Below are 25,624 nucleotides of genomic sequence, written 5' to 3' on the forward strand. Positions count from 1 at the left end.
AGCCTCCTGAGTAGCTAGGATTACAGGCGTGAGCCACCAGCGCCCGGCTAGTTCTTTGTTTCTTAAGTCCTGTTAGTTTTGTCATATCGCCTAACATTTTGGATTTAGCATCCGCTTATCAGGGAGACCATGTACCGTTTGCCTCTTCTTTCTTGGCTTACCTCGCTCAACATGATTCCTTCTAGCTCCATCCATTTCCCTGCAAATGCCATTATTTTGTCATTTCTAATGGCTGCATAATATCCCATTGTATATAGATACCACAATTTTTGGATCCATTCATCTGTGGTGGGGCATCTAGGTTGTTTCCATATTCTAGCTATTGCGAACAGTGCTGCAATAAACATGGAGGTGCACGTGTCCTTGTATATTGGTTCCTGTTGTTCAGGGTAAATGCCTAGAAGTGATATGACTGGGTCGTAAGGGAGGTCAATCTTTAGCTTTCTAAGGACCCTCCAGACTTCTTTCCAAAGTGGTTGTATAAGTGTACATTCCCACCCAGCAGTGTAATAGGGTTCCTCTTTCTCCACATCCCCTCCAGCATTTGTCATTGGCTGATTTGTGGATGTGGACATTCTGACTAGGGTAAGGTGGTATCTCAGGGTTGTCTTTATTTGCATTTCCTTCACCACCAGGGATGATGAACATTTCCTCATGTGTTTCTTTGCCATTTTTATTTCTTCATTTGAGAAGTCTCTCTTTAGTTCCCTTGCCCATTTAGTAATTGGTTTGTTAGGTTTGGGAGGGATTAGTTTCTTGAGCTCCCTGTTTATACAGGATGTTAACCCCTTGTCTGATATATTGCTGGTAAATATTTTTTCCCAATTAGTTGGTTGTCTTTCTAGCTTAGTTGCGATAGATTTAGCTGTGCAGAAGCTTTTTATTTTAAGGTAGTCCCATTTGTCGAGTCTCTCTCCAACTTGTTGTGACCCTGGGACTTTGTTCAGGAAGTTCCTTCCTGTGCCTATTAGTTCAAGTGGCTCTCCTACTCTGTCCTGCAGTAGTTTCAGAGATTCAGGTTTAATGTTAAGGTCAACTGTTTAGATTTTTTTAAAGACCTTTTTGTCATAAAATAAATTTATCTACTATTTAGTATATAGTTTGAGTTTCACTAACCAACTGATTTATGACCATCACTCTATCAAGATTAAGAATTGTGGGTTGGGGATGTAGTTGATAGAACACTTTTACTTAGCTTGTGAGAGGCCCTGGGCTTAATCCTTACAGCTGCAAGAGAAAAAAATAAAGAAGATATAGAATGGCTCTGTACCCTCAAGACTCATATCTCCAATTAATCATTCAAAACCAAGAAGTGTACTGTGGCACAAAATGGTGGAGGACTAGCTTTGAGCAAAAGAGCTCAGGGACAGTGCCCAGGACCTGAGTTTAACCCCACAACTGATTTTTTTTAATTAAATTATGTAGATAAATAAATTACATTTCAAGTTTTTAAAAATCTTTATGAAAATAGCAACATCTGAATTGTCTTGATGTTGTCTTTCTCTTTTTTTTTTTTTGGTCATGAGGCTTGGACTCTGGGCCTGGGTGCTGTCCCTGAGATCTTAAGTTCAATGCTAGCTCTCTACTACTTGAGCCACAGCGCCACTTCTGGTTTTCTGAGTGATTTATTGGAGATAGAGTCTCACGGACTTTCCTGTCCTAGCTGGCTTTGAACCATGATCCTCATATCTCAGCCTCCTGAGTAGCTAGGATTACAGGTGTGAGCTACTGGCACCGGCTTGGCTTTCTTTTTCCCTTGTGCTGGTCATGGGGTTTGAACTCGGCCTAGACAGCGTCCTTGAGCTTTTGTGCTCAAGGCAAGCATTCCACCACTTGTTGGTCGTGGGGCTTGAACTCAAGGCCTGGGTGCTTATCCCTGAGCTTTTTAACTCAAGGGTAGCACTCTTCCACTTTGAGCCACAGCTCCACTTCAGGTTTTCTGTTGATTAAATGGAAAATAAGAATCTCATGGACTTTTCTGCCCCAGATGGGTTCCAACTGAACCATGATCCTCAGATCTAGCCTCCTAATTAGCTAGGATTACAGATGTGAGCCACTAACAACCAGCACTTCCAGCTTTTTGTTGGTTAATTAGAGCTAAGAGTTTCACAGACTTCCCTGCCCAGGCTGGCTTTGAACCATGATCCTCAAATCTTAGCCTCCTGAATATCTAGGAGTACAAGTTTGAGCCACTAGTGCCTGTCAATGTTGGCATTTTTGTCTTTTCCTTTGTAAATTGATCACATTTCCTAGTTCTTTGTGGATTATATTCAATATTTGTTATGATACTATCTTATGAGATGGAGTCCTGTTTGGTTATCTCAGGAGATTGTTGATGTTTTTGTCTTAGTATGCAACAAAGCTTAGACAGCACAAGATCTTTCTCACTGTATATCAGTGGATCTACTGCCACTTCAGTTTTCAAGATTTTCTTAATTTTAATTTTAATTTTTTTTGGTTGGTTGTGGGGCCTGATCTCTGGTCCTGGGTGCTGTCCTTCAGCTCTTCACCTCAAGTGGTAGAGAGCTGGCCTTGAGCTGGAATGCTGAGGGACAGAGCCCAGGCCCAGAGTTCAAGCCCCATGACCGGGCCCCCCCCCCCAAAAAAAAAAAAAAAAGAGAGTCCCAGAGTCTTTCCTGCCCGGCCTGGCTTTGAACCGCGATCCTCAGATCTCAGCCTCCTGAGTAGCTAGGATCATATGCGTGAGCCACCGGCTCCCGGCTCCATTCCCCCTCCTTTTGTCCTCAATCCTTTATTCCCCACTCCTCTGGGGAGTGGGGAAGATGGAGTTTTTCTAGAGGTTTCAGATCCCACATTACCCTGTTCAAAACCACAAGAGAGAATAGACGACAGGAAAAAACAAAACAGGAAACAACCCTGCACAGGTTGTTTCTTCAAGTTTTCACTCCTCCACAGTCCACTTGCTTTTGTTTACTCTTCAGCCTTCAGTTTCTCTTTTTGTATATTATCTAGAGGTTTTATTCTAGTCAGTGTGAAAGATATAGACACTATAGTGGGCTTACTATGTCCTGGCTAGCACCTGCAATCTAGGCTCTATTTTTACCTCTCAATAATACTACAACTGTGGCAGCAGGACAGGAAGTTGTTTTCAAACTTGTGCCAGCTTTACTGAAGTCAAGTGTCATGTTATGTGGCATTTTATTTCAGGGACCAGAAAAATCTGCAGGTGGTATGTGTGGAGAGAGACCAAGAGTGACAAACATGGCAGATGTTAACTATTAGTGGCTCTAGGTGAAGGGTATATGGATGTTTGTTTACTCATCCCAATTATTCAGTAATTATTTATTTATTGTCAGTTGTAGGACTTGAACTCTGGGCCTGGCCGCTGTCCCTCAGCTCTTGTGGCTTTTTCTGTTTATGTGGTGCTGAGGAATCAAACCCAGGGCCTCATGCATGCAAGGCAAGCACTCTACCACTGAGCTACCTTCCCATCCTGTTATTTATTTATTTATTTATTTTTGCCAGTCCTGGGCATTTTCCCTGAGCTTCTTTGGCTCAAGGCTAGCACTCTACCACTTAAGCCAGAGTTTATTTTTAGAGTTTATTTTTGTTTTGTTTTGTTTTTTCAGTTGTGGGGCTTGAACTCAAGGCCTGGGTGCTGTCCCTGAGCTTTTTGCTCAAGGCTAGCTCTCTACCATTTTGAGCTACAGCACTACTTTCTAGAGTATTTTTAACTGGTCAAACTTGGCCATTTAAAAGGGTTCAAAATTATTCTAGCTAAAATTTTTTTTCTCTGATCTGAATGTCACTCTGAATGTCACTTTATGCCGGGCGCCAGGGGCTCACGCCTGTATTCCTAGCTATTCAGGAGGCTGAGATATGAGGATCGCAGTTCAAAGCCAGCCTGGGCAGGAAAGTCCATGAGACTCTTATCTCCAATAAACCACTAGAAAAATTGGAAATGGTGCTGTGGCTCAAGCCGGTAGAGCGCTTGCTTTGAGGTGGAGAGCACAGGTACAGCCTAAGCCTAGAGTTCAAGCCCCACAATGACCCCCCCCCCAAAATACGTTATTGTTATTATAGAGATGATGTACAGTGAGGGGTTACTAGAGATGATGTACAGTGAGGGGTTACATTTATAAGAGTCAGATAATGAGTATATTACCTTTCATACAGTGTCATCTGTTCCCTCATTCTTTCCCAGTGCCTCCTTCCTATCTCTACCGACAAGTTCCATAGTTCACTTTCATCAATATTCAGTGAACTCTATGGCTGCACTTTTTCACCCTTTTTCCTTGAGAGAGAAGGCTTTCTTTGGGATAGTTTCTTTCCTAGTCTCTTCCTTTGTTTGCCTTAAGAAATTAGAAATTTTATGTCTGGTGAATCCTGGTTATTTCACAAAAAATAAAATCATCTTTTAATTTAGACAGTTCCAAGCTCGTGTGTCTCGACAAACTCTGTTAGCACTTGAGAAAGAAGAGGAGGAAGAAGTTTTTGAATCGTGTATATCACAACGAAGCACACTAGCTGAACTAAAGAGCAAAGGGAAAAAGACAGCAAGAGCTCCCATTAGCCGTGTGGGAGGTGCTCTCAAGGGTAAGTTTGTTAAATGTAATTTTAGAAAACCTTTAGTCTCTGGCAGTAGGTAAATTGTGTGATAATGTGTAAATGTACATGTGGAGACTGTCCTGGTTTCCTGACTACTGGGCAACAAAACAAAATGAAGTAACAGTGTGCGATAAAACCCAAAAGGTATCAACCATTTTGCCTCTCAATTAAGGAAGGCCTGATATTTAGGAAGCATCTTTTTTTTGTGTGTGTGTCAGTTGTGGGGCCTGAACTCTGGGCCTGGGTACTGTCTCTGAGCTCTGAGCTCTTCAGCTCAAGGCTAGCACTGTACTACTTGAGCCACTTTTCTGCTTTTTCTGCTTACGTGGTGCTGAGGAATCAAACCCAGGGCCTCATGCATGCGAGGCCCTGAATTACCTTTCTAGCCCAGGAAGCATCATTTTTCTGAATAAGAGTTGTTAGTTGAAAGAAGATATGTAGTAATATACAAAGTACTATCAGATTAATGCTAATATGCACCACAAGCCCAGAATGATGTTATAATGTGGTTAAGAATCTTATACTCAGCCTTTAGCACCAAATATTGGACACTCTGTACTCCCAAGATGACTGGCAATAGCTTTTTATTTTATTTATTTGTTTTTTGCCAGTCCTGAGGCTTGTATACTGTGCCTAGACCACTGTCCCTGAACGCATTTTGCTCAAGGCTAGCACTCTGTCACTAGAGCCACCTAGCCACTTCTGGCCTTTTTCTGTGATTTAATTGGAGATAAGAGTCTCACAGACTTTTTTTTTGCCAGAGCTGGCTTCAAACTACAATCCTCAGATCTCAGCATCTTGAGTAGCTAGGATTACAGGCATGAGCCACTAGTGTCTGGCTTAGCTTTTTGGTTTTTTTTGATTTTTGTTTTTTTTTTTTTTTTGGGTCTGGTTGTGGGGCCTGAACTCTGGGCCTGGGTGCTGTCCCTCAGCTCTTCAGCTCAAGGCTAGCGCTCTACCACTTAAGCCACAGCGCCACTTCTGGCTTTTTTCTTTTTGCTTATGTGGTGCTGAGGAATCGAACCCAGGGCCTCAGGCATGCAAGGCAAGCGCTCTACCACTGAGCCACCTTCCCAGCCCTAGCTTTTTATCTTAAATAAGATTTTTAAACCCAGGTGCCAGTGGCTTATGCCTGTGATCCCAGCTACTCAGGAGGCTGAGAATTGAGGATTATGGTTCAAGCTGGCCTGGGCAGGAAAATCTATGCTACACTTATTTCCAATAAACTACTCAGAAAAAGCTGAAAGTGGCTTTGTGGCTCATGGGTTAGAGCACTAGTTTGGAGCAAAAGAAACTCAGGGACAGCCCAGGTCCAGAATTCAAGTCCAAGATCCACAAGAAATAGACTTTTTAGAGTAGTTTTAAGTTCACAGCAAAATCAACTGGAGAGGGCTGGGAAGGTGGCTCAGTGGTAGAGCGCTTGCCTTGCATGCCTGAGGCCCTGGGTTTGATTCCTCAGCACCACATAAGCAAAAAGAAAAAAGCCGGAAGTGGCGCTGTGGCTAAAGTTGTAGAGCGCCTTTTTTTTTTTTTTTTTTTTTTTTTTTTTGGCGGTTGTGGGGCTTGAACTCTGGGCCTGGGTGCTGTCCCTCAGCTCTTCAGCTCAAGGCGAGCGCTCTACCACTTGAGCTACAGTGCCACTTCCGGTTTTCTGGTGGTTTATTGGAGATAGGAGTCTCATGGTCTCTCCTGCCTGGGCTGGCTTTGAACCACGATCCTCAGATCTCAGCCTCCTGAGTAGCTAGGATTACAGGCGTGAGCCACCGGCGCCCGGCTTAGCCTTGAGCTGAAGAGCTGAAGGACAGCGCCCAGGCCCAGAGTTCAGGCCCTAGGACCAGACCCAAAAAAAAAAAAAAAGTTAGTAATTGATTCATTGAGAATTTTAAAAAATTCTCTGATTCTATTATAGAAGTATTCTCCTTTATTTGGAAAAGAATAGGTATATCTTACATGGTATCTAGGTTAATAATTACAGATTCTGCATGAAATTTGATGTTTTTCTTCTAGCTCCAAGCCAAAATAGAGGACTCCAAAATCTGGTACCTCAGCAGATGCAAAGCAATTGTAGAATTACAGTTTTTGATGAAAATGCTGATGAAGCTTCTAGAGCAGAGTTGTCTAAGCCTACAGTCCAGCCATGGCTGGCACCACCTGTCCCCAGGGCCAAAGAAAATGAGTTGCAAGCAGGCCCTTGGAACATAGACAGGTCCTTGGAATACAGGGTAAGCATTTGTAGAGCTGATTTAGCTCTTAATTCCTGTGGTGTAGTTAGACAGGGTCTGCATATTTTGTGGCAAAATGGTGATTTTACTTTTTATTTTTTGTTTCTAGTCTCACGCCATTTCATCTTCTATCACAGCTGTACCCACTGCTCTTCCCAGTTTTACACCATATGTACCCGCTGCTCTTCCCAGTTTTACTCCATATGTGGAAGAGACGGCACAACAGCCAGTTATGTGAGTTGGGTTTCTAAAAACTTTAATATGGGAATTAGTAAGGGGCAGTGATACCTATTCTAGTTCCCGAAGACATTTTCATCTTTGTGAAAATGAAAAAAGATCCAGAGAATCTATGTGTATACGTTTTTGAGGATTGAACCCAGGGCCTTACACTTGCTAGGCAAATGCTTTGTCATTCAGCTATATCCTAGCTCATCATTAAATGAAATTTAAAGCTATCTAGGAGATGTTCTAGATAATATTGACAATATTTCCACATAGCCAAAAACTTTAACTTCACATCCTACGTTCCCTTATACTTTATTCCTAAATCTAATTCTTTGTGCTGCTAAATAGTGAATAATGACTACATTGGTAGATTAATTTCTCATCAGCTTTGAGTAAGGTGTAGTATTTTTTAAGTATAAGAAGGAATAGATGACACTAATTTATTGATAATTTCCTTTCTCAAAAGAAAAATTTCTCTGGCATATAAACCACCAGTTTCCCCTCTGTTGGGGATCAAAGTAAGAACATTACCCTGTGTTTAAGCAAGCACTTTATCATTAAGTTATATCTTCATGCTCAGAAAGTAATTGTTGCTGCTGCTTAGCTCCATCTTATTATTTTATTTTCATGAAATGGATCACATATGGGGCTGAGAAGGTGGCTCAGTGGTAGAGCGCTTGCCTTGCATGCCTGAGGCCCTGGGTTCGATTCCCCAGCACCACATAAGCAAAAAGAAAAAAGGTGGAAGTGGTGCTATGGCTAAAGTGGTAGAGCGCTAGCCTTGAGCTGAAGAGCTGAGGGACAGCACCCAGGCCCAGAGTTCAGGCCCCACGACCGGACCCAAAAAAAAAAAAAAAGAAATGGATCACTATTGGCATTGTCTGTGTGTTTAGTCAAAATATGTAAGAAATAACTGATTTTGACCTTATAGTAAAATAATAATTATTATTTTGCTTCTTTAGGACACCATGTAAAATTGAACCTAGTATAAATCATGTTCTGAGCACCAGAAAGCCTGGAAAGGAAGAAGGAGATCCCCTACAAAGAGTTCAAAGCCATCAGCAAGCATCTGAAGAAAAGAAAGAGAAGATGATGTATTGTAAGGAGAAGATTTATGCGGGAGTAGGGGAGTTCTCCTTTGAAGAAATCCGGGCTGAAGCCTTCCGAAAGAAATTGAATGAGCGAAGGAAAGGTATGTGTATCGGTCTAATTCATGTTTGTTATGATAGATTTTTTTTTAGGAAGGTTGAGCTGATACATTAAATCTAAGGGAAATTACCCTGTTTTGTGTACTTTTGTGTAATGTTTCTGTGTTTATACTATTTCCTTCTGCATGTAAGCTGAGCTCCCCTTGCTACTTCCCACATAAACTCTTGTAGAACTCTGAATATGCTCAGGCACAAAGGAGGAGGAGAAGCTGTGAGCGGCAGGAACAATTCATCTTCCTCAACAGGATCTCACTATGTAGCCTAGACTGTTACTGAACTCTATCCTCCTACCTCAGCCAACTAGTAGTATTATGAATATGCCAACATTCTGAGAGTTTTTATTTATTTTTTAAATTTATGTATTTTTGCTGGTCCTAGGGCTTGAACTCTGAACCTGGGTGCTATCCCTTTGCTCAAGGCGAGCACTCTAGTACTTGAGCCATAGCACTAGCCTTTTTGAGTAGATTATTGGAGGGCCTGGATGCTGTCCCTGAGCTTTTTCCTCAAGAATAGTGCTCTCTCTCTCTCTCTCTCTTCCCTCAGTCATGGGGCTTGAACTGGGCATTGTCCCTCAGCTCTTCAGCACAAGGCTAGCACTCTACCACTTAAGCCACAACGCCACTTCCAGTTTTCTGGTGATTTATTAGAGATAAGAGTCTCATGGGCTTCCTGTCCAGTCTGGCTTAGATCTTTCTAAGACTAACCTCTTTCTGTTGAAGTTTAGCCTTATATTAATTTCTCAGAATAATCTTATGTGTTCATTGTTTTTTGTTTCAGAATAATCTTATGTGTTCATTGTTTTTTGTTATTGTTGTTATTTTCTTTAGTTGTACAAAAGGATTTGACCATTGATTGATATTCAATAACTACTGATCACCATCCCCTTATCTAATCGCACATTTTCTTATATCATGTTTCCCCCAAATTTGAATATTTAACATCACATGACCAAAGACTTTGTTTGCACATCACTGAAACCTATTTCAAGTTACACTTAGCATGTAATAGGTATTGTGTATTTCATTGCCTGGATAAATAAAGGTATAGAGACCTAGATCTTAAATTGAGGAGCTTGTTTCACTTATCTCCTGGTGGTTTGCATTGGCATGCACATTGATAGTGTAAGCCCACATGCAGGTTTTGACAGTAAATTTCGGAAGAATAATTCTCAGACAACTTCACTGATTCTAGCTGAGCTATTGACCAGTGCAGAGAAGAGAGCAGAAATGCAGAAACAGATTGAAGAGATGGAAAAGAAGCTAAAAGAAATACAAACTACTCAGCAAGGAAGAGCAGATAATCAGGTATTTATTTTTATTTATTTATTTATCTATTTATCTGTCTGTCTATCTCTCTCTCTCTCTCTCTCTCTCTCTCTCTCTCTCTCTCTCTGTCTATCTATCTATCTAGTCAGTCGTGGGGCCCAAACTCTGGGCTCTTGGGCACTATCCCTCAGTTCTTCAGCTCAAGGCTAGTGCCCTACCAGTTGAGCCACAGCTCCACTTCTGACTTTTTTCTGCTTATATGGTGCTGAGGAATCGAACCCAAGGACTTCATGCATGCAAGGCAAGCATTATACCACTGAGCCAACTTCCCATCCGTAATTATTATTTTTTAATCTACAAATCAGCCTTTGTTGAAAGAAATTAAATGGCGTTTGTTTTATTTTCCAGTGCTGGGTAACAAACCCAGGACCTACACATGTTACAACAGCATTCTACTTCTTTTTTTTTGGGGGGGGGGGTCCGGTCGTGGGGCCTGAACTCTGGGCCTGGTGCTGTCCTTCAGCTCTTCAGCTCAAAGCTAGCACGCTACCACTTGAGCCATAGCACCACTTCCGGCTTTTTTTTTTTCTGCTTATGTGGTGCTGAGGAATTGAACCCAGGGCCTCATGCATGCAAGGCAAGCGCTCTTCAACTGAGCCACCTTCCCAGCCCCAGCATTCTACTTTCAAGCCACATGCTAAGCCTAAAATAAATATTAGAAGTATAAAGTTTTCCCAACCTCCATTAAGTTTTTGGTAGTTTCTTAGTTGTTAATAGCAAGAATATAATTTAGCAGCTTTATGAAATAAATAATACAACTTACTGAATTTACAGATATTTTGTTAGTTTTGATTTTAGCCTTTTATTCCAATCATGTTCCCCTAAGATAAGTTAATTAAAGAAATAGTGTGTGCTCAGTTGAATATAACTACCAATTTATACTAGGAATATAATTGGAAAGACCACTAATGACATGGATACTTGATGTGGTTAGTGGATATGTAGAAAAAGAGTATGCTAAAGCTAATGTCAGAACATCAGAAGGTGAACTTTGAAAATAGCATTTTCTTCATAAGCTAGACATTAGTTTTATTTATTTTAATACAGCAAGAAGAGAAGGAGCCTATCCAGGAGACAATAAAATTGCAACCTGCAGCAGAGTCTCAGGAAATAGCAAGAATGGCTTTATCCAGTTCTGTTTATCCACTAAATTCTTATCCCAGGTAAGACCTCATCATGGAACGGACAGATCTTACAGGTGCTGACTTTTTTCCATCAAGGAAAACTACATGTTTCTGCTAGATGTGTTGTGGATACCTGTAATCTTAGCACGCAGGAGGCTAGACTGGGCTACAGAGTCAGAGACCCTGTCAAAACAAAAAATAAAACTAAACAAATTTACCAAGAGAACTGCTATTGGCATTGAACAATCTCCTTTTGTGCTTGATTTTTGCTTTATAAAAATTAAAGTTTACCGGAAGTGGCGCTGTAGCTCAAGTGGTAGAGCGCTCGCCTTGAGCTGAAGAGCTGAGGGACAGCGCCCAGGCCCAGAGTTCAAGCCCCACGACCGACAAAAAAAAAAAAAAAAAAAAAAAAAAAATTAAAGTTTAAGCCAGGCACCGGTGGCTCATGCTTGTAATCCTAGCTACTCAGGAGGCTGAGATCTGAGGATTGAGGTTCAAAGCCAGCCTGGGCAGGAAAGTCCGTGAGTCTTATCTCCAATAAACCACTAGAAAACCAGAAGTGGTGCTGTGGTTCAAGTGGTAGAGCGCTCACCTTGAGCTGAAGAGCACAAGGACAGCGCTCAAGCCCAGAGTTCAAGCCCCACGATGGACAAAAAAAAAATTATAGTTTACTATTTTACTGCCTGGGGCTGGGAATGTAGCTTAGTGGTAGAGTGCTTGCCTAGCATGCATGAAGCCCTGCGTTCAATTCTTCAGTACCATATACATAGAAAAAGCTGAAAGTGACTCTGTGGCTCAAGGGATAGAGTGCTAGCCTTGAACAAAAGAACCTCAGGGACAGCATCCAGGCCCTGAGTTCAAGCCCCTGCTTGAATAGTATAACTTAGTATCTCTTATTGAGTATACTTCTACAACATTTTGTTTGTTTTGGTCATGGGGCTTGAACTCTGGGCTTGGTCACTGTCCCTGTGTTCTTCAGCTCTTCAGCTCAAGGCTAGCACTCAACCACTTGATCCACAGTGCCACTTCCAGTTTTCTGGCGGTTAATTGGAGATAAGAGTCACTCGGACTTTCCTGCCCGGGCTGGCTTTGAACAGTGATCCTCAGATCTCAGCCTTCTGAGTAGCTAGGATTACAGGTATGAGCCACCGGCACCTGGCTACTTCTACAACATTTTAATGACTGAAGGTTCCATATTTAATAAAATTTGTATTAATAGTGGTAGGAAACTTTCCTCGTCTTAGAGTGAAGAAGATTCTATTGAATGTAAAATCATCTTGCACTTTAAACAACTAATAGTCTTTCTGGCCAGCTGCTGATGACTCAGTCCTATGACCCTAGCTATTCAGAAGGCTGAATCTAGCCTGGGCAGGGAAGTCCATGAGACACCAGAAAACTGGAAGTAGTACTGTGGCTCAAAGTGGCAGAACACTAGCCTTGAGCAAAAGAGCTCAGGGGACACCATCCTGGCCCTGAGTTTAGGCCCTACCACTGACAAAAAAACAGATATAAAATAAAATAAATATGTCTTTAGCCACATATTTTAAACCCAGTTTCTTCACAGGGAACCTTCACTTGCAGAAAACATTTGTCGAGAACAACCTCATTGTGAAGGTGAGTTGTATTTGAAAGCCTCATAAAGAGCTTGTAGCTAGCAAGTACATTATGAGACACATAGTAAATGTTTTTCTTAATTACAGCAATTGGATTGAAAGGGTGAAAAGGAGGAATAGGATATTCTTGTACCTTTGAATCATAGAATTTTGTATAAACATGATTGGTAATAGGATAGATTGTTGAAAGAATATTTTCATAAAGACATCACTGCTTGAAATACTAGGCTTAAATATAATCTTAAATTTATACTAAGTCTTAATAATCTTCCACTTCAGTTCCTGTACACTGAGTTAAACTCAGTAGTAAAGTTCAGGAATCAACGGTAAGGGAAATGGTTTTTGGAGGGAAGAAAAATTTTAAACTTATATTCAGATGGGTTCTCTTTTTCTCTTTAGAAACAACATGGTAAAAATGGTTCAAACATGAACATCACTTGTAAACAGCTTACCAAATCTATTGACCGCTAATTCTAGCTATCAATTTACCAAATGTAATTCACCTCACTTTGTAGGGGACAGAAGTATAGAGGAGTGTGTCAAGCAATGGAGGAATATGTAGCTGACAAAATAAAGCATTGCATGGCAAACCTTTTTCTACCCAGTATATGGATTTTACTTTGCATTCTTTTTTCATTTTTCTTTTTTTTGGTCAGTTGTGGGGCTTGAGCTACAGTGCCACTTCGGTTTTCTAGTGGTTTATTGGAGATAAGAGTCTCACGGAGTTTCCTGCCTGGGCTGGCTTTGAACCGCGATCCTCAGATCTCAGCTTCTTGAGTAGCTAGGATTACAGGCATAAGCCACTGGCTCCTGGCTTAACAGTATGAATTTTTTTTTTGAATTTTTTTTTTTGTCAGTTGTGGGGGCTGAACTCTGGGCCTGGGCTCTGTCCCTCAGTTCTTTAGCTCAAGGCTAGCACTCTACTACTTGAGCCACAGCTCAACTTCCGACTTTTTTCTGCTTATGTGGTACTGTGGAATTGAACTCAGGGCCTCATGCTTGCAAGGCAAGTACTCTACCACTGAGCCACCTTCCCAGCCCCAACATTATGAATATTTTTAATGGATAGTTGTCTTGAAGAGTAAAGCATTTATTCCTAAAAGTATATACATCTAGTCTCTTTTTCTCTAGGTACCGACATGCCTTTTTCCATTTTCGATGAATTTCTTCTTTCAGAAAAAAAGAATGAAAGGTTTGTTGTTTTTCTTGTTTTTTTTACTTAAGTTTTTTATTATTAAATAAGGATACTTTTTACCTATTGCTAAATGAGAATATAAGTGTCTCAAGGATGAATTAGAGGGTTATGTTTTTAAGCAAAACAATTGTTCTAAGTGATATTGTACTAAGTAATACATCTTTTTATAGTCTTCCTGCAGATCCCCCACCGGTTTTAGCCCAACGAAGACCACTTACCGTCCTCAAAACTGCAGAAAGCATCACCTCAAATGAGGATGTGTCTCCAGATACTTGTGTAAGGAGCAGTGTTCCTAAGTTAATACAAATGGCTGGTGAATTGTTTCATTCAAGTCTCTCAGTGGTTTAGAGTTAAGAGCAAGTATAACACCTATGAGTATAGTGCTTGGGAGGTAGAAGCAGGAGGATCTCAAATTCAAGGCCAGCCAACCTGGCTTACACTGTGAGACCGTGTCTCAAAAAAAAGTTGAAGATAAGATTATAATCACCAAATTGAACTGAGCACAAAAAGGATAGTATCATTAGCATCATTACCAGGAATGCAGATCAAAACCACAACCACAGCAAGAGCTGGGCGCCAGTGGCTCATGCCTGTCATCCTAGCTACTCAAGAGGCTGAGATCTGAGGATTGTGGTTCAAAGTCAGCCTGGGCAGGAAAAGTCTGTGAGACTCTTATCTCCAATAAACCACTCAGAAAACTGGAAGTGGTGCTGTGGCTCAAGTGGTAGAGCCCTAGCCTTGAGCTGAAGAGCTGAGGGATAATGCCCATACCCAGAGTTCAAGCCCCACGACTGACAAAAACAAAACAAAAAACCACAGCAAGATAGGACTTTACATCCACTAGAATGCCTAAACTACAACAAGTGTTTTGGGACATGAATGTAGAGAAATTAGAATCTTCATACATTGCTGTGGCTTGGAAAATTCTCTGGCAGTTACAGTAAGAACCCCAATTCTCCTAGCCATAAATTCAAAAAAATGAAACATATGTTCATATAATATTATACCCAAACGGGGCATCAGTGGCTCATGCCTATAATCCTAGTAGGAGGATTATGATTCCCAGGGGGACAGCAGATTACGAGGATATTTTGTAGGAAAAAGTCACAAGAAAAATAATATTAGTGGACTGGGAATGTGGTTTAGTGGTAGAGTTCTTTCCTAGCACACATGAAGGCCTTGTGTTCGATTTCTCAGTACCACATACACAGAAAAGGCCAGAAGTGGCACTGTGGCTCCAGTCGTAGAGCTCTAGCCTTGAGCAAAAGAAGCTCAGGGACAGTGTCCAGGCCCTTGAGTTCAAGCCCCAGGACTGGCAAAGGAAAAAGAAAAGTAGTATTAGAGCTTTAATTCTTTTGTGAAGTTTGTGTATAAAATCCATATAGTATATATTTTTCATAAAGTAATTTGTTTCTGTGTTCATGATGCAAAATTATTTTCTTCAAATACTATCATTTTTTTTTAACTTTTTTATTTTTTATTTTTTGTTGGTCATTGGACTTGAACTCTGGGCCTGGGTGCTGTCCCTCAGCTCTTCAGCTCAAGGCTAATGCTCTACCACTAGAGTCACAGAGCCACTTCCAGCTTTTTTGCTTATGTGGTACGAGGAATGGAACCCAGGGCCTCATGCCTGCAAGGCAAGCGCTCTACCACTGAGCCACCTTCCAAGCCCTCATGTGCTTTTTAAAATTGTCTTTACCTAGAAATTCTGATATGCTCCTGAATCCTATATCAATGATCCAATGTGTGTTTATATAAAAAAATAGACCATAGGTTCAGTGAAACATTTAGCTAAACTTTATCTGGTTTTTATTTTAGGATGAATTCACAGGAATTGAGCCTTTGAGTGAAGATGCTATCATCACAGGTTTCAGGAATGTAACTATTTGTCCTAACCCAGAAGACACTTGTGACTTTGTTAGAGCAGCTCGTGTTGCCTCTACTCCTTTTCATGAGATAATATCCTTGAAGGACCTCCCTTCTGATCCTGAGAGACTGATGCAAGAAGAATATGTTGATGCAAAGACCTCTGAGGGCCAGCAGATCACATGCAGCACTAGCTACCATCAAACCCTCAGCAACAAGAAGCTAAGGTGCCTGGGCGGGCAAACTTTACAAGCCAGAGTGTTTGCTCTTATTCTGTGTATACTTGTCAATTACAGTGATTAGCTGTCAAGCTCTGACTCAGCCAGTTACTGAGCTGCTATGTACTTTATATGATAATAAGACTGTTCCAGATAAAAGGATTAGTTTGACTATGAGAGAACTAAATTTTTTGTTTGGAGGCAGTGAAATTTCAACTCAGGGCCTTGTACTTGCTGGGCAGGTACTCTACCATTTTAACCATACCTCTCAAGACTAATTCTTTAACCAATCTATGCTTTTAGAACTGCATTTCCTTAACAAACTTTTAGTCAGGTGCCAAGATGTGCTCATGTTGTAATGATTGAGTTTCCTTTTTCCTTTTCCTTTCCTTTTCTTATTAAAGGCCAGAAAATGCAGGCTCTAGATGAAGTGAAATAAAGTCACTGTCAGTGTTGGTCAATATTTCTCAGTAGTATGGACTAATATAAAACAGGCATGTACTATAAATTAGGTAAATAAAGTTATAAGTCCAGAATTGTAATCCTGGGACTTGTTTATCCACCAGTATAAAGGAAGTCAGTGAGATCCTAATTATGAACTTATTTCTGAATAATGACTTTAAAATAAAATAGAATCCTAATTTTTTTTTTTTTATTTTTGGTCAGTCATTGGGCTTGAACTCTGCATGGGCACTGTCCCTGAGCTCTTCAGCTCAAGAGTGCTCTACCACTTGAGCCATAACACCACTTTCAGTTTTCTGGTAGTTAGTTGGCAATAAGAGTCTCATGGATGTTCCTGCCTGGGCTGGCTTTGAACTGTGATTCTCAGATCTCAGCCTCCAGAGTAGCTAATATAGGTGTGAGCCACCAGCACCCGGCTCAAGCTAAATTAAAATCAGTTATTTTTAACAAAAAAGTCAAGGCCAGGTATGATGATATGCTTATAACCCCAGTACTTGGAGTAGATGTTAGAGCTGTAAGGTCATCCTAATCAAAAGCCAGGTTTGGCACAAGTGTATGGTCTCAGCTGTGCAGAAGGTTTAGGCTAGGATGGAGGTCCACACATGGCCTTAGGCAAAAATGAGAGACCCGACCCAAAAATAACAGAAGAATGTGGCTCAACAGAGGAATGTGGCTCAAGTATTAGAATGCCTGCAAGCATGAGATCCAGAGTTCAAACCTAGTACCACCACCAAGAACCAGAAAAAGATAAATCATAGATATGTGTGTACATACATATGTATAAAAATTTGTAAATTTATCATATTTAACGAAAGTAAGTTGGTATATGTTATTCTATGAGAACCCTTTTCCTCTGTGGTTCTTTCAGCCCAATCATTGAAGATAGTCGTGAAGCTACACATTCTTCTGGCTTTTCTGGATCTTCTGCCTCAGTTGCAAGCATCTCCTCCATCAAAAGTCTTCAGATTCCTGAGAAACTGGAACTGACTAGCGAAGCTACAGGTAGGATGATACAACTCACAAACACACATCCAGATCCATATCTAATGAACACTTATTTATCTCAGAAAACTAAGTTTTTTCCCCTTAAAGAAGTGCCCAAGAGGCCACCGGTGGCTCACTCCTGTAATCCTAGCTATTTGGGAGGCTAAGATCTGAGGATCGTAGTTCAAAGCTAGCCCTGGCAGGAAAGTCTGTGAATACTCTGGTCTCCAATTAACCACTAGAAAACTGCAAGTGGTGATGTGGCTCAAGTGATAGAGTACTCGCCTTGAGCTGAAGAGCTGAGAGACAGCGCCCAGGCCTAGAGTTCAAGCCCCATGACTGACAGAAAAAATAAATAAAATTTAAAAAAGAAGTGGCCATGAATGGAATTTCTAGAATAGACTGATATTAACTGAACATAGTTTCAGAGGAATGCAGTTAGATTAGCAGTGTTGATTTATAACTTGGTTTGTTTCTTTTTCCCCTCCTCTGTTATTTATTTTAAGCATTTAGATGTTTTGCCTGAAGGCTTTTCAACTTTTTTCCTCCTCAGAAAACCCTTTGCAGTCACCCTGGTGTTTACAGAATCGCGAACAGCTACTAAAATCCCTACCAGAGTTAAGTGCTTCTGCAGAGTTCTATGTAGAAGATAGACCAATGCCTAAGTTGGAAATTGAGAATGAAATTGAATTAGGTAAGTATCACTGATGCATGTCCTTTTGTGATACTATTACGATCTTTATAATTGAGTTTGATGCTTGAGCACTATAAAGTTCCTAGGTTATAAGAAATAACATTGTAGCCAGATGCCAGTGGCTCACACCTGTAATCCTAGCTACTAGGGAGGCTGAGATCCTGCCAGCCTGAGCAGGAAAGTTCATGAGACTCTTAACTCTGATAAACTACTCAGAAAAACCCAGAAGTAGAGATACACTAGCTTTGAACAAAAAGAAGCTCAGGGGCAGCACTCAGCCCTGAGTTCAAGCCCCAGGACTAGGATGAAAAAAAAAAAAATAACATTTTGTACAAGTTGATACATTAATGACTTCATGTCCTAGTAATAGTAGCTATTTTTTTTGTCCTCTTTTAGTTTGTGACAAATGGTCCTAAATGCTACTAAACAGGAGCCAGTGCCTCTTGCTCTGAAACCAGGAGGTAAAGGATAGAAGATTAATATGTTCATACTGGTTCGTTTTTCTTTTTCTTTTTTTTTTTTGGGTCTGGTCGTGGGGCCTGAACTCTGGGCTTGGGGGCTGTCCCTCAGCTCTTCAGCCCAAGGCTAGCGCGCTACCACTTGAGCCACAGCGCCACTTCCAACTTCTTTCTTTTTGCTTATGTGGTGCTGAGGAATCGAACCCAGGGCCACATGCATTCAAGGCAAGTACTCTACCACCTTCCCAGCCCTGGTTCTTTTTTTTTTTTTTTTCTTTTATTCTTTTTTTCCTTTATTCTTATTATAGAGGTGATATACAGAAGGATTACAATTTATATGAGTCAGGTAATGAGTATATTTCCTGTCATACAGTATTTTCTGTTCCCTCATTCTCTCCTAGTCCTGCCCTCCTGTCTCTACCCACGAGTTGTATAGTTCACTTTCATCAATGTCTAGTGAGTTCCTCTGTTGCACTTTTTCACCCTTTTTCCCTCGAGTTCTGTGCCTTTTCCCCAAACCTCCTGAAAATATACACATGAATATACCATACGTAAGGAAAAGTCAGTCATCAAAAAAATATATAAAAATTAAAAGGGAATAAAAAAGGAGAGAGGTCCCTTGTTTCCATATCTTAGAGTTCATTTTGATGCACACGTGCACACACACACACAAACAGTTTTGTGTTAATATGAAGAGGCACGTAGGCATTGTACCTTTGTGTTTCTTAAAAGTATCCTCTTTTAGGAGAGAAACACAAAGGCAGAGTACCTAAATACCTCTTCGCATTTATATGAAGTAATAAACATGGAAATGAACTCTAAGATATGGAAACAAAAAAATTCTTTTTAAAAAAATTGAAAATATATATTTTTATTGTAAAGATAGTGTGCAGAGGGCTTAGTTACATGAGCAAAGTAATGAGTCCATTTTCTATCAAGCATTGTTACCCCCCTCCTTTGTTTTTCCCCTACCATCCCTTTTCTCCTCCCCTTCCCCCATTAAGGGCACCCCGCTCCCCCCCCCCCCCCCGCCCAAGTTGTGAAGTTTGTTTTCAACATAGTGTCTTGTACATCTCATTGTTACAGTGGGTCATCCTGTATCCTTATTTCAGCATTTTGTTATTTCCTTTCCCCTCCCCAATTAGAAAAATGTGTATACAAGATGCAGGACACCAGAATCAAATACAGTGACAACAGGGGTTGTGCCATGGGGGAAGAACATACAAAGAAACAAAAGAACGAAAAACAAAAAAATCACATACGTTCTTAGTTTTTGATGATTCTGTCTCTACCTTATGTATGGTATATTCATGTGTATATCTTTAGGAGGGAGGGAAAGGCACAGAACTTAAGGGAAAAAAGTGCAGCAATGGAGCTCACTAGACATTGATGAAAGTGAACTGTACAACTGGTAAGTGGAGAAAAAAGTGGAGAAAAGAAAAAAAAGAGTGGAGAGTAGGAGAGAATGAGGGAACAGAAGACACTGTATGAAAGGAGATGTACTTATTACCTGACTCATGCAATTGTAATCCCTCTGTACATCACCTCTATAATAACAATAAAGTAAATTAATTTTTAAGTATCCTGTTTTAGTCTCAGTATATGTATCTAAAATCCTGTATAATTTGCATTATTCCAGTGTATTTTATTTATTGAGATTTAGTGATTACATAATTTCACAAATTTTACAGTATTGTGAGATAGATAACTTAAAGTTACAAACACATTTTTAACCTTCATGAAGCAAATTGTTATTATCATGGTCTATAATGTTTGTGAAGTCTATGAGCTTTGACAATACAATTATTCCATATCGAGTGATATGTACATTTCTTTCCTTTTGCTTAGTGTAAGCTGTTCCCTCTTTTCCTCTCATTCCCTCCCTCCCATTGTTGCCCTTGAGTTGTTTAGTTCATTTTTATCAATGTTCAGTGTAGCTGATGGGCTCCTCTGTTGTATGTTTTCCCGTTTCCCTCTATTCCAGTGTATTTTAGATCTAATTTCTGCATATCAGAGAGAACATGTGCTGTTTGTCTCTCTGAGCTAGACTTACCTCACGTAACATGATTTGTTCTTGTTCCATCCATTTCCCTGCAAATGACATTATTTTATTCTAATGGCTGGGTAAAATTCCATTGTGTATATAGATACCACATTTTTTGGATCCACTAATCTTATTGTGGGGCATCTGGGCTGTTTCCATATCTTGGCTATGGTGAATAGTGCGGCAAAGAACATGGATGTACAGGTGTCCTTATATCCCTGGCTCGTGATGTTCATGATAGATGCCCAGGAATGTTATGGCTGTGTCATATGGAAGGTTTATGTTTATTTTATTTTATTTTTGTCAGTTGTGGGGCTTGAACTCTGGGCCTGGGTGTTATCCCTGAGCTCTTCAGCTTAAGGTGAGTGCTCCACCACTTGAGCCACAGCGCCATGTCCAGTTTTCCAATGGTTAATTGGAGATGAGAGTCTCATACCTAGGCTGGCTTTGAACTGCGATCCTCATATCTCAGCCTCCTGTGTAGCTAGGATTACAGGTGTGAGCCACTAGTGCCCATCTATGTTTAGTTTTTTGAGGAACCTCCAGACTACTTTCCAGAGTGGTTGTACTAGTTTATATTCCCACCAGCAGTGCAGTAGGGTTCCTTTTCCTTACATCCCCACCAACATTTGTTGTTCAAATTCACAATGTTGGCCAATCTTATTGGGGTGAGATAGAATCTCAGTGTTGTTTTGATTTGCTTTTCTTTTATGGCCAGGGATGATGAGCATTTCATCATGTTTCTTTACCATTCTTACCTCTACTTCTGAGAAGTCTCTCCTTAGCTCCCTTGCCCATTTAGTGATTAGTTTGTTAGGTTTGAGAAGGGTTAGTTTCTTGAGCTCCTTGTATTTATTGGATATTAGGCCTTTGTCTGTATTGCTGGTACATATCTTTTCCCAGTTGGTTGGCTGTCTTTCTAGTTTAGTAACTATGTACTTAGCTGTGCAGAAACTTTTTATTTTGATGTAGTCCCACTTGTCAAGTCTCTATCCTTGTGTTCCTGGGACTCAAGAAGTTTCTGGGCTGGTAAGGTGGCTCAGTGGTGGAGTGCTTGCCTTGTATGCATGAGGCCCTGGGTTAGATTCCTCAGCACCACATAAGCAGGAAAAGCCAGAAGTAGTGCTTGGCTCAAGTGGTAAAGCACTAGCCTTGAGCTGAAAAAGGGACAGCGCCCAGGCCCAGAGTTCAGGCCCCATGACAAAAGAAGTTTCTACCTATACCTATAAGTTCTAATGTTTCTCCTAATTTCTCATGTAGTAGTTTCAGAGTTGAGGTCTTTAACCCACTTTGAATTGATGTTAGTGCACGGTGACAAACAGAGATCTACTTAAAGGGTTTTTTTGTTTGTTTGTTTTGTTTTTAATGGAATGAAACCTCAACAGATAATGAAGATTATTGTATTAAGCAAGAATACCTAGTATGTGAAGATTACAAGTTATTCTGGGTGGCACCAAGAAACTCTGCAGAGTTAACTTTAATAAAGGTGAGCTTGATGGGTTATACTTTTACTTACCTTGTAAATAATATAGGTTGGAGCAATAACAATAATTCTGGTCCCCTGGTACTATCAAATCTTTCTAATTAGTATACAGGATTCCTTATGGGAAAGTCAGTGGGCACCAAGCAATCAGTCATCTTGTAGGCCTAGATCAGATATCAGAAAAACTATTGTATAAATTTCTCAGTATGTCTACCAATTTTGATTGTTGTGTTGTTGGGGTTTTTGTTGTTGTTGTTTTTGTTTTGCCAGTCCTGGGGCTTGAACTGAGGGCCTGGGTGCTGTCCCTGAACTTCTTTTGCTCAAGGCTAGCACTCTACTACTTGAGCCACAGCACCACTTTTGGCTTTTTCTGTGTATGTGGAGGAATCGAACCCAGGGCTTCATGCATGGCAAACACTACTACTAAGCCACCTTCCTAGCCCATTTTGTTTTTTTAGAAAATCTGTCTTGTTTTTTTACTTGCTCCAATCTGGTCACATCTGGTATCACCTGAAATTTCCATGCACCATCATCCTAGATGGTCACATTACCTTGTCATATAGTAGATATCCAGTGTCTTGGATCCTACTTTGTTCCTTCTTTCTTGGTTTAATTCCTTACATTTGGAGGAGCATATATCCTTTAGTTACTTTCTTAAGGAAGCAGTTTCTTCCTGCTAGAGTCCACTTTCCTTGGAGCTTTTAAGTGGATTGTTACTCTCTTTTCAGCTGTTCAATTTGGTACTATTTTATGTTAAGATATATTTATTTATTATTTTTTGTTGGTCGTGGGCCTGAACTCTGGGCCTGGGCACTGTTCCTCAGCTCTTCAGCTCAAGGCTAGCGCTCTACCACATGAGCCACAGCGCCACTTCCGGCTTTTTCTGCTTATGTCATGCTGAGGAATTGAACCCAGGGCCTCATGCATGCAAGGCAAGCACTCTACCACTGAGCCACCTTCCCAGCCCCTCCTAAAGTTTTTGATTCTACCCTTACCCCTTTGTTGTGGTACTGGGAATTAAACTTGACCTTCTTTCAAAAATGCCCCTTTACTATGATTTCAGTTGGAATAGCAGAAAGGCTAGGAGGATTGTGTTTTCAATATGCTAACTATAGACACACATTGTAATTGCTCTTATTTTTAAATATTCCTTGCAGGTTTTCACTCATCCTGTCCCATGGGACTTTTACATCCACCTCAAGCTAAAGGAGCGTCTAAATGAAGAGTGTGATCAGTTTTGCAGCTGTTACCTGTACCAAGACGGTTGTATCATTTGGTACCAATATATAAACTGTTCCACCCTTCAGGTTTGCACTACTTAAACCCTTCCAGAATTCTCAAGGAGAGAGAATTATGTTCCACTTAGAACATAATTCCTATGAATTGCCTAGTTGTAGACCAACAAAATTACAAGTTAAAAGCATTGATCATACCTTGAGTGCCAGTGGCTCATGCCTGTAATCCTGGCTACTCAGGAGACTAAGATATGCATATTAGCTGGGTGCCGGTGGCTCACGCCTGTAATCCTAGCTACTCAGGAGGCTGAGATCTGAGGATCGCAGTTCAAAGCCAAAGCCAGCCTGGGCAGGAAAGTTCGTGAGACTCTTATCTCCAATAAACCCACTAGAAAACCAGAAGTGGTGCTGTGGCTCAAGTGGTAGAGCGCTCACCTTGAGCTGAAGAGCACAGGGACAGCGCCCAAGCCCAGAGTTAAAGCCCCACGACCAACAAAAAAAAAAAGAAAATATATTCATATGATCTCATTTCAAAGCCAGGCTGAGCAGGAGAGTCTTATCTTCCATTGAAGACTCGTATCCACCAAAAAGCCAGAGGTGGAACAGTGGCTCAGGTGGTAGAGCCTTGAGCACAAAGGCTCAGGAATAGCCACCCAAAAAAAAAAACAAAAAAAGATAATTTTCTGAAGTTATTTTGACCAAGGTATTTATTATTTTTATTTTCTATTTATTCACAAGGGGAGAGAATTAAACAATGAACTCCCATGAACTATTCATGTGACTAGGATAACTGGCATTTTTATATTACTGACCTCCACTGGATTATTATTTTATTTTATTGTAATTTAGTGGAGATAAAGAGCCTCACAGACTTTCCTGTCCTGATTAGCTTTGAACTTTGATCCTCAAATCTCACCCTCCTGAGTAGCTAGGATTGCAGGTATAAGCCACTGGCACCCAGCTTGGATTATTTTTTAAAATACAGATTTTATTTATTGTGTGGGTATCTGCGAATGTGTACATGTGCATGTGAACCCATGTGCCAGTCCTAGAGCTTGAACTCAGGCCTGAGCACCAACTCTGAGATTCTTTTTCTCAAGGCTAGAATGCTACCACTTGAGCCATAGTGCCATTTCAGGCTTTTTCTGAGTAGTTTATTGGAGATAAGGGTCTCATGGGCTTTCCTCCTGGGACTGACTTTGATCTGTGATCCTCATATCTTGGCCTCCAGAGTAGCTAGGATTATAGGTGTGCCCCAGTGTCTGGCTTCAGATTCATTCTTCATGCTCTTTATTCATTATCTCCTGAAAATCCTTATAGTTTGTTTTAGTTCTTTCCTAGTCTGGGGTTTGAACTCAGGGCCTTACACATGCTGATCTGCATCCCCAGTTATAAATCATGAGAATCTTAAGGAAGATCTTATTGTTGTTAAACTGGGGTGTAGGCCCAGACTGCATTCTAGAATACCAAGCAGAAGGTATTATGGAATTGAGTACAATTCAAGTGACCCAATTTGAGAAATAGTCTTCTGTCCTTCTATTCCAGGATCTTCTCCTTCTCCAACACAGTGAATTTATTACCAGTGAAATAGCAGTACTGATTATTTATAATGTGTTGACATTAGTGGAGAAACTACACAAAGCAGAAATTGTTCATGGAGATCTGAGCCCAAAGAGTCTGATTCTACGAAACAGGTTGTTCCCTTTTTCTGCTTCTTATTGTCAACTTTCTCTGAAAACGTAGATAATTGTCATATTTATGCTTTTGGCAAAAGCCTGTCTATAAAGCTATTATGTTGAAAGAATACTAGCTACCTGAATGTCAATAATCATTGAGAATAATTTCAAATAATTTAAAAAGCCACATTGAGGAACTACATTAAAGAATTATCCAGGGCTGGGTAGGTGGCTCTGTGTTGGAGCGCTTGCCTTGCATGCATGAGACCCTGAGTTCGATTCCTCAGCACCACATAAGCAAAAAGAAAAAAGCCGGAAGTGGCGCTGTGGCTCAAGTGGTAGAGCGCTAGCTGAAGAGCTGAGGGACAGCGCCCAAACCCAGAGTTCAGGCCCCAGGAATGGACCCCCCCCAAAAAAAAAAAAAAAAAAAAGAAAAGAATTATCCAGGGCTGGGATGTAGCTCAGTGGCAAAGCGCTTACCTAGCAAGTGCAATGTCCTGGGTTCCATCCCCAGTACCAAAAAAAAAAAGACAAAAAAAAATTATCCACTAAGTATTGTGATGATTTTTGTCAAGGAGAAATGTAAGATATGAATGCTGAGAAATGTTAAACAAATTGTCAGGTTATTCTTTTCGTAGGGCTTGTGCAATGTAGCAAAGATACTGCCAAAATACAAGTATTGCTTTCAAAAACAAGCCTCAGTCAGTTCAAAGTGAAATAACAGCCAAGAGAAATTGATAGAGCCAGAAAGTGGCTTAGTGCTCAGATAAAACTTAGTTTATCCAACATGGGTCAACAAATTAACCCAGTATAGGAAACAGGAAATGAGACCCAAGTAATAACAGAAAAATAGGGAAAATGTTGAGGCATGAACAAACTAACAACAGTCAAAATTTGTTTTTGGAAAGGACTAGAACACTAGCATACTCTTTGATTGCTATATTTGTTTTGTCTGTTAATAAAGCAGCCTACTTTAAAGATGTTTTGTCTACACCAATCCTGTGTCTTGCACCAACATTTAAT

At 40.5% G+C, this 25,624-nt stretch overlaps 1 protein-coding gene across 3 annotated transcripts in view; it reads left to right on the plus strand.

The window, feature by feature from the left end:
- Bub1b (BUB1 mitotic checkpoint serine/threonine kinase B) overlaps nucleotides 1-25,624 on the plus strand; it is a 58,829-nt gene that overhangs the window by 27,708 nt on the left and 5,497 nt on the right. For all 3 annotated transcript variants that reach the window (XM_070005772.1, XM_070005773.1, XM_070005771.1), the window contains 15 exons: nucleotides 4,388-4,557; nucleotides 6,577-6,791; nucleotides 6,901-7,025; nucleotides 7,979-8,208; nucleotides 9,416-9,528; nucleotides 10,597-10,712; nucleotides 12,238-12,287; nucleotides 13,418-13,478; nucleotides 13,652-13,757; nucleotides 15,300-15,574; nucleotides 16,896-17,029; nucleotides 17,565-17,705; nucleotides 21,593-21,693; nucleotides 22,848-22,997; nucleotides 24,471-24,619. In XM_070005772.1, the coding sequence (XP_069861873.1) occupies nucleotides 4,388-4,557; nucleotides 6,577-6,791; nucleotides 6,901-7,025; nucleotides 7,979-8,208; nucleotides 9,416-9,528; nucleotides 10,597-10,712; nucleotides 12,238-12,287; nucleotides 13,418-13,478; nucleotides 13,652-13,757; nucleotides 15,300-15,574; nucleotides 16,896-17,029; nucleotides 17,565-17,705; nucleotides 21,593-21,693; nucleotides 22,848-22,997; nucleotides 24,471-24,619 (2,136 nt within the window). The remainder of the gene's footprint in view (nucleotides 1-4,387; nucleotides 4,558-6,576; nucleotides 6,792-6,900; nucleotides 7,026-7,978; nucleotides 8,209-9,415; nucleotides 9,529-10,596; nucleotides 10,713-12,237; nucleotides 12,288-13,417; nucleotides 13,479-13,651; nucleotides 13,758-15,299; nucleotides 15,575-16,895; nucleotides 17,030-17,564; nucleotides 17,706-21,592; nucleotides 21,694-22,847; nucleotides 22,998-24,470; nucleotides 24,620-25,624) is intronic.

This window comes from Dipodomys merriami, unplaced genomic scaffold (genome assembly GCF_024711535.1).
Source record: "Dipodomys merriami isolate MVZ:Mamm:240054 unplaced genomic scaffold, mDipMer1.0.p SCAF_69, whole genome shotgun sequence".
Taxonomy (NCBI): domain Eukaryota; kingdom Metazoa; phylum Chordata; class Mammalia; order Rodentia; family Heteromyidae; genus Dipodomys; species Dipodomys merriami.